The sequence below is a fragment of the Pongo pygmaeus genome, chromosome 1 (genome assembly GCF_028885625.2).
Source record: "Pongo pygmaeus isolate AG05252 chromosome 1, NHGRI_mPonPyg2-v2.0_pri, whole genome shotgun sequence".
Classification (NCBI taxonomy): domain Eukaryota; kingdom Metazoa; phylum Chordata; class Mammalia; order Primates; family Hominidae; genus Pongo; species Pongo pygmaeus.
In genome coordinates, this window is record NC_072373.2 from 47,481,151 (window position 1) to 47,489,920 (window position 8,770).

The following is an 8,770-nucleotide window of genomic DNA, read 5'->3' on the forward strand; positions in this document are numbered from 1 at the left end:
CTGCATCTGTCAAATGGGGACGCTGCATCTCCTCTCTTCTTAGGAGAGGATTAAATGAGCCAGAGTGGGCTAGCACAGTGCCTGGCATGAGACTACACTTTCACTGGGTGCTATACTCACTACCTGGGTGACAGGATCATTCGCATCCCAAGCTCGGCATCACACAATATACCCATGTAACAAACCTGCACACGTACCTCCTAAATCTAAAGTAAAAGTTGCAATTAAAAAAAAAGAGAAAAAGACTATACTTTCAACAAATGCCAACTCCTTCTCTCATTCTTTCTCAGCAAGTACTCATCTCCATTTTGTTTTGTTTTGTTTTTTTTCCTTTACAAGATCCTAACTCTGATTTTGTCAGACTCAAAAGCTGGGATTCATATTACAGATATACAGTTTACAGCACACTTGGCTGGAATGCAAAACCATCTATTCCACAAGGCCGGCCATGCAATTCTAGACATCTTGAGAACATCAGGTCCAGACCCTAGCCTTATAGGAAGAATCAGTCCTAAACAGGACAGACTTGGTCAAGGTTAAGGTCACTAGAGCGGTGTCATGACAGCAGGATGCTTCTGACCTCAGCTTTCTGAGTTCATGTCGTTGCTTGCATGAAGTCTTGTAAGCGTTCTCCAACAGTCTCACCTGCTTCCTTTGCTCACCTCTCAGCCCAGTCCATGTGTCTGTAAGCCCACACCTGCTACAGGAAATCTGTAACTCCCCTCTTCGTCAGCCTTTGCCCTCACCCTCAGCCTGGTAGACCTTCATTCTCCTCCCCTCCAACTTCTTGACCATATTCGATCCAAAGGCCCAAATTTCAGTACACAGGTAGCTAAGACAAAGGTTAGAAAAAGCCCAGAAGGCACTTTACTGGAGGTCTCTGCCTCCATTCACAGGAGAAAGGAGCCGGGAGCCCCATCCTGAGGGTCCCAGCATCAGCCCACTGGAGGGCCTGGAACAGTCCAGCACTCTGTGGGAGAGGAGTGGGGAGGGGAATGTTTTAGAAAAAATAGATCTCTATGTACATCTGACATATTTATAGCACATAAATTAGGGAGTGCTCTGACCCCTGCCCGTGGAGCCCAAGCACTGAGCAGGGAGGTGAACGCCAGTCCAGAAAGAAGGTGCTGGAGCCCCTGCTCTGTCGTCTCCATCACGGTGCTCCTCTAGGGCCTCCCCAGGCCTCCTTGGCTCAGTCCAGGTGTCTACAGGAGGAAGGTGTTGTCTGCATTTAGTGTCTGAGACTGGGTTTGAGGAGGCACCAGATAAAAGGAGACACACTTGCAGCTAGAGTCAGCTTCAAACCCCAGGGCTTGTAATTCCAAGAGGAGGGTGGGGAGGTGAGGCCATAGTCTCCGAGTCCCAGGACGATGGCTGACAATACACCAAAACGTCAGCTTTTCTCCACAGCACAGCTGGGAGCATTCCCCAGTGGAGGGGCCATCTGGCCTGCCTGTCCTCCCAGGAAGGTTTGCAGGCCTCGAGTGGTCCGTGAGTTTGGTCCCGGGTATAGTTCCAACCCTCAGTTCCGACTCTGGAGAACCTCTTCCTCCTTCCAGCCGCTTGAGTTTTTGCCAAACTTGTAGACGAGTCGCCGGCCATCCACCCGTTCCAGGATCTCCCGTTTGTAGTAGTACCTGGGTGAGGAGAAGGATGGTCAGAGGTGCTTTGGCAGGAAACGGGCCCCAGGCTGCCAGCCTGCCCACCTGGCCTGTGTTACCCCCAGGTAACCCATGCCCACTGGTCTCTGCCTGACTAAGCTGAGCCTGACTCACACTTCCTGAACTCCTCTGTTCTTCCCACTCGCAAGCAGAAGCTCTTTCCCTACACTGGCCTGTAACTTTGCCTTTGCTTCTTTGTATCCTATGGCTATGACTGGCGTCCGATCATTAAATTACATGATTTTTAAGGCCAGGCGGCTGGGCACGGTGGCTCATGCCTGTAATTCCAGCATTTTGGGAGGCTGAGGCGGGCGGATCACTTGAGGTCAGGAGTTTGAGACCAGCCTACCCAACATGATGAAACCCCCGTCTCTACTAAAAATACAAAAATTAGCTGGGCATGGTGGCAGGTGCCTGTAATCCCAGCTACTTGGGAGGCTGAGGCACAAGAATCACTTGAACCTGGGAGGCAGAGGTTGTAGCGAGCCAAGATTGTGCCACTGCACTCTAGCCTGGGCGACAGAGTGAGACCCCGTCTCAAAAAAAAAAAAAAAGAAGAAGAAAAAAGAAAAGGCCAAGCATACTGGCTCACACCTGTAATCCCAGCACTTTGGGAGGCCGAGGCAGGAGAGTCATTTGAGACCAGGAGTTTGAGATCGGCCTGACCAACGTAGAGACCCTTGTCTCTATTTAAAAAAGAAAAAGAAATAAAAGTAAGTACATGATTTTAGGGCTGGACGGGATCTTAAGATGATCTAGTCTACCCCTGGACATAGGAGGAAACTGAGGCCCAGAGAAAAGCAACCTAAGTGCTTCAATGAGGAGAAAGCCAGGCCCTGGGTGGGCACGGCTCCTGCTCCCTTTCCCACTCTCCAGGTGCCTTCCTGAGGACGAGCCTCACAGGCGATACAAGAGATGTTGCTATTAGCTCAAGCGCACTGTGTCTGCCATGTTGTCATTTAATCCACGAAGTAGGCCAACCCAGATGTCGTCCTCACTCTACAGGACTCAGCCCTGTTGCATGAAGCCAAGTGGCAGCCAGGACGAGGGCGGTGGGAGTGTGAGCGCCTGTCCCCGTGTCTGGCTGTATCGTGAGGGTCCTGGCCGCCAGCTCACCTCATGGCCCGGCTCAGCTTCTCGTAGGTCATGTTGCTGTTCTTTTTCTTTTGGCCCCACAGTTGGGCCACAGCCTCGGAGCGCAGGAACTTGAAGACGCCTTCGTGCCGATTCTCCCACTTCATGAGACCCTCGTTGAGCTCCGGGTGGATGAGGATGTCCCGGATGAACTCCCACAGGTGGGTGCCTCTGGGCGCTGCAAGGCCAGCCTCCGTCAGTTTGCCATCCAGGTGTCCCCTCTCACCCAAGGCCAGCCGGCCCTGCCTGCCCCAGCGCACTGCTGACTCGGCCACAGCGTGGAGCAAGCCTCTCCAGAGACCCTGCAGTGCCTTCTGTGCGGGTACTGCAGTGACTGCTTTTCTCCTCAGCCCACCTAAGACCCACCAGCTGCCTCCTCACACCGAGGGTGTCCCAGAGGGCAGGACAGTGGCCAAGTGCAGAGAGAACTGGAGTCAGTGGACAGGACACTGGAGTCAGTGGACAGGACTCTGGTGCCATGAGCCTCCCACTGGGAGCCTTATTTCCTCCTCCTCTCCAGGACCACCAAGCCAGGCTCTGCATTTAGGTGGTGACTGATACCATAGAGCCCCCAGCTTGTGCACAGCCTTACCAAAGGCCGTGCGGAGGCCAGAGAAAACGGGAGAAGGGATACCCACAATGACCCGCAGTGCCCCAGGAAGCCGCTCAACCTCGGCGCAGGGAGGACGCAGGTGCCCCCGGAGCTCACCGTGCTTGCTCTTTTTGCCCTCGAGACAGTCCCAATACTCTTTGCTCAGCTTTCGGGGCCGGCCTCGTTTCCGCTTCCCGTGCTTGGGATCCCCCTTCTTGCAGTCAGGAAAACCATCTGTGGGGATGGTGGTGGAAGGTCAAGGAGGGCAATGGGGGAGTTAGGGAGAGCAGCCCCTCTACAGGAAAAGGCTGCAGGAAAAGCCGGGCCCTCTGTGCATTGCTAAATGGGACGCTCTCTTGGGGACCTCCCTCGACTCACCGCTGGGGAAGAGCTTGCCGTCAGTGGGATCCAGGTCCACGTCACTTCCACCGGAGTCTGAGGAGTGGGAGCTCCGAGAAGCACCAGTCCCTGGGGGGTGGGGTCAGAGTAAGTCCCCTGCCGGCCCACCCTCTGCTAAACCACGCTGCTGGCTCTCAGGACACACTTCCCAGCCTGTACCTGTTCCTGCCAGAAGGCCTGAGTTCTGGTGCTGGGAGCCAGAGGGAACCAGGGACACTTCGGGGAAGGTTGTGGCCCAGAGAGAGCTCTCACCTGCGGTGGAGACGTCAGAGCTGCCGGGGGAGGGGGCTCCTGCACCACAGCTGCCAGGGTGGTAGGGGCTGGCTTGCTGACCGTCGTCCAGCAGCTCCTGGGCAAAGGGGCTGCCCTGGTCTGGGAAGAGGAGGTGAGAACTCAGAGAGGGCTCAGGGGACCGGACCAGGACCGGTGAGGCTGCCCATGGGTCTGATGACCTGCTGCAATTTTTCTAATTGAGGGAGGAAGAAGTCTGGGGAGGGGGTCATCTCCAGCACTCTGTGGAGGGGCAGAGATGGGACAAGACAGGCTAGGGAAGGAAGGAGAAAATGGGTTCTCACCAAAGGGCCCTGGGTCTAGGGCCTCCTGGAAGGCCATGCCATCCTTCTCCAGCAGCTCAATGATCCAACTGAGCTCATCAGAAGAGCTGGAAGCTGACAAGGAAGGAAGGAAGGGTCACACTCCCCTCATCCCTCCCTCAAGGGCTCTCTCTGGCTGTGCCGCTGGCCCAGAGCTCCAGGGCCTGCCCACGGCCACACTGAACTCAACTCAGCTCAACATGTGGAGCTGCTCCCCAGCCTCCAGGGGCCTGGACTCACTGAGGTCTCGCAGCTGGGCATGGAGTTGGTCCCCCAGAGGCCCAAAGACCAGACGCAGCTCCTCAAGGGCACAATTGCAAAGGGTGGCCCCGTCCATGTCACACCGTGAGAAGTCAATGGCGCTAGCGTCGTACTTGTTCTTCTCCACTTGGTAGCTGATCCAGTCCAGAACCTGCGTCTTCGACCAGAACTGGGGCTGTTCCCCCAACCAGCTGGCCTTCTCTGCAAGGGCCAGGCAGGAAAATAGGCTCAGCTCAGGCTGCCCAGCAGACCTTACAGCCCCATTTTTTTTTTTTTGAGGCGGAGTCTCGCTCCTGTTGCCTAGGCTGGGGTGCAATGGCGTGATCTCGGCTTACAGCTACCTCCACCTCCCAGGTTCAAGTGATACTCCTGCGTCAGCCTCCCCAGTAGCTGGGATTACAGGTGCCCACCACCACACTGGGATAAAATTTTTTTGTATTTTAGTAGAGACGGGGTTTCGCCATGTTGGCTAGGCTGGTCTCGAACTCTTGACCTCAGGTGATCCGCCCAGCTCAGCCTCCCAAAGTGCTGGGATTACAGGTGTGAGCCACCACTCCCAGCCCACACAGCGCCATTCCTGGAGCACACTGGGGATTCACACCTCAGCCCTTGGAGCCATCCCAAGAGTAGGGGCAGGAGGTAGCATTCACAACACCCTTGTCCTGGTATCTGACACCTCCCTCTGCCTGTCACAGCCCCACAACCCCCAGCACCTCAGTCACTAAGTCTCAGCCTCTAGCCCTGGAATTTGCCTAGAGACCCTCCTCCCTGCCCATTCCCCCATTTGTCTAACAGGCCCTTAGGTGGATCTGTCTCCCACTCCGTGCCCCATCCCACCCCGCTGAGACCCACCTGTACCCTCCAATGACATCTGGGGGTTGCTCAGGGTCAGTACCAAGTCATCGGCCCCAAAGGTGGCAGCAGGGGGAACAGAGGCCAGGGTGGAGTCCTCTGAGCTGTACATCGCACTGAAGTAGTTGCTAAAAATGTTGCTAATCTCACAGGTTGCAGCCATGAGGCTACCTGTGGGTAGGGGGAGAGAGGATGAGGTTGGTGAGGGGACGAGGGTCCTCTCCTTACACTCCCAGCTACTCTGCTTTGCCCAACCCTGGGCAAGAGTAGCCCCCAGGGGCAGGAAGATCAGCAACTCTGCGTACACCCTCTCTTCAAGAAGGGCTCCAAGATCTCAGACCAGGGCAGGACCATAGGAGCCTCCAGCTGGGCTTCCCTCCTCAGATCTCTGGGGCGCTGGAGCCAGACTGGCGGCGTCATGGCCATTCTGCCCTCCCAGAGACAATCTCTCTCTGTTCTTCGACCCTCAAGACACCTACGCTCTTGCTTGGAGATCCTAGACTGGAGTGCGCAGGTTCAGAACTGCAAATCCTCTGGACCCCTCTGCAGTTTCCCAAGAACTGGGCTAGGGAATGACAGGCGGGGAATCCTACCGGAGTGGCGGAGTCCGGCCGTGGCAGGCAGGGCAGGCCGGCAGTCAGGCTTAAGCTGCAGGTGGGAGAGAAATCCAGTTCCGCCAGGTAGCGCTGAGGTGTCTGGCCGCTGCGATCCCCTACCCGGCTCTAAATAGAGCCTGGAGGGAGCTCCTCCCTGAGCTCAGGCCTTTATAGTGCATCCCCTGCAGTAACCTGAGCTGGTGTCTCATTGGATGGAGGGGATTTCCTGGCCTTTAGACTGGGCTCCTGGCCCCAGGTGATTTGCATATTCAGTGCCACTTGGCCCGGATCTTAGCAGGCGGTGCTGGGAAATCAGGCCCAGCTGGTTTAATGATTGTCAGAGTCTGTCATCCCGTACCCTCTGGGGTTGGGCACAGGGCACTGGTCTGGGCAGGTGGCGGGAACGTTGCTGGGGTGGGCATCTGTGCTTTCAGCTGCCCTCTGGCGCAGGAAATTCCTCCCAGGGGCCAGGCCAGAGATGGGCCAGGCAGGGGGAGGGCAAGTGAGGGAACATGAACCCCTGGCTGACCTGGGTCAGAAAGCTGCTGGCCCCTAAATTCCAGAGATTCAGCAACAAAGAGGCCTAGTAGGGAGAGGAGTTACTAGGTTTAGGGGTTTTTCCCAGAACACCCAGGACTCTGGCCAGGGGCTGGGAGGTGCTCCAGGCTCAATGCTGGGCAATACTCATGGATTAATTGGTGGTGGCTAGGCCTGCCAGCCTAGTCTTGGCCCCAGGGTCCCCACTAAAGGGCTCCTTCTCTAGCACCCACTCTGTTGGCAAGGTCTTCACTACCATCACCTGCCTGGACTCCATCCAAGCATCAGGGTTGCTGCAGTCACTCCTGAAGAGACCCGGCTCTGCTTGAAAGTTCTTCCCTCAGTGCCTGCTGGAGCCCTCCCTGCCGGAGTTGCCAGAATCCACACGGGTAAATTCATCCCCGCTCTCCGGACCCCATCTAATCTCTGGTTCACTCGGCCCAGTTTTCCAGTACCTTCTGCTGCCCTCTAGTGGTCAGAAGCCTGACTACCTGGGTCATGTCATTCAAAGAAGAGGGAACGCATAGTATTAATATATTTACCAAGCACTTTTCAACATATTCTCTCATTTAATCCTCATACCAAAAAAGTCCTGTAAGGAATGCATGGTTATTCCCATTTTATAGACAAGAAAGTTGCAGTGTGGAGGGTTCTCTTAGAATGGCTTGCCCAGGCCACACAGAGTTGGTGAACGGGTGGGGCTGAGATTCACATCCAGGTATGCAGGTGTGTTGTACATGAAACCCTTGCTCTTTGCCTGCACAGGACTCAATGTCTTCGGGCTTCAGAGTCTTCTCACCCAGCTCCATGGCCAGAGCCCTTGCCTTCCCTGTGGGCAGAGTCCGCCATGTCTGTGGTTTTCTCTATGGACTCAGCCCGAAACACAATGGACAGTGTCTTATAGACCCTCCTTGAGACCCTGAATGGGGTAATACAGGTGGTTGAGGCAGGAGACTTGTAGCCAGCATCTGCAACTGTGTGATCTTGGGTGAGATCCTTGGAGTCTGTGCTTGTTTCCCCATCTATAAAAAATGAGGTTGTCTGAATGTAATAATCCCTAAGATCTCTTCCAGATCTAGTATTTTGTTTATTTTGTTTTGAGGTGGAGTCTCGCTCTGTCGCCCAGGTTGGAGTGCAGTGGCACGATCTCTGCTCACTGCAACCTCTGCCTCCTGGGTTCAAGTGATTCTCCTGCCTCAGCTTCCCAAGTAGCTGGGATTACAGACGCCTGCTGCCACGCCCGGCTTTTTTTATTTTTAGTAGAGACAGGGTTTCACCATGTTAGCCAGGATGGACTCGATCTCCTGACCTTATGATCTGCCTGCCTCAGCCTCCCAAAGTGCTGGGATTACAGGCATGAGCTACCGCGCCCAGCCCATATCTAGATTTTTATGCATCTAAAATGTAGGATCCGGTGGCTCACACCTGTAATCACTCCATCTCAAAAAAAAAAAACCTTAAAAAAAAATGTAGGATCTGTGTGACCCACCTCCATTAATGCACAACTTGGGGAGTTCCTGGCCACCCTCAGCCAGGGTGGGTGAAATGGTTACTCAAACAAAAGGTGACTCCACCTTCCACAGATACTCCTTTCTTTAACTCTGTAGCCTGAGGACTAAGAAAGTCCTGCCCAGAGAATCTGCTTCTTCCCTTACCTTCTTCCTCTCCGGTGCCTAGGAGAGAGTTAATGTCCAGGATCCCCCCTCCCCCTCGCCCCCGCCCCCGCACTGGGCCAGTGCAAGCAGGAGAGCCTGGGGCTCAGTAGGATTTTCCCCAGCCCTTCAGGGGGCCTCCCCCAAGGAGCCTGAGGCAGGCACACCCTCCACCCAGTCCCTCACCCAGGAATGTGGGAGAACCGGCTTCTAGCCCCAGGGCTGTTCACGTGCTCCCTGCCCTGAAGAGCATCTGGCTGGGGCTCCCGGGATGGCGGGGTGAAGAGGAGGATGTACGAGAAAAATGAGAAGGCTGTCAGCTCCCTTGCCTTCTTGGGGCTTCCTCACCAGTGACATGGAGCTGAGATAAGGAATCCCTACAGGCTGGCAGCTTGAGATAAGTGGGAAAGACTTGGATTTGAGGTCAGTGCCTTGGAGGCATGGGGATGGGGGTGGGGAGAAGGTTCCAGGATAGTGGTCAAGAGAGCTATGG

General features: G+C 55.3%; 1 protein-coding gene across 1 annotated transcript; it reads right to left on the bottom strand.

Moving 5' to 3' along the window:
* Positions 1-261: 261 nt before the first annotated feature.
* On the bottom strand, positions 262-6,240 carry ELF3 (E74 like ETS transcription factor 3). The gene is made up of 9 exons (XM_054462320.2): positions 6,086-6,240; positions 5,493-5,663; positions 4,620-4,841; positions 4,362-4,454; positions 4,039-4,158; positions 3,766-3,855; positions 3,505-3,621; positions 2,778-2,973; positions 262-1,637 (listed from the first exon to the last, which is right to left on the bottom strand). The coding sequence occupies exons 2-9, from the start codon at positions 5,653-5,655 to the stop codon at positions 1,523-1,525; spliced, it is 1,116 nt and encodes a 371-aa protein (XP_054318295.1). The 5' UTR covers positions 5,656-5,663; positions 6,086-6,240; the 3' UTR covers positions 262-1,522.
* Between the last annotated feature and the right edge of the window lie 2,530 nt (positions 6,241-8,770).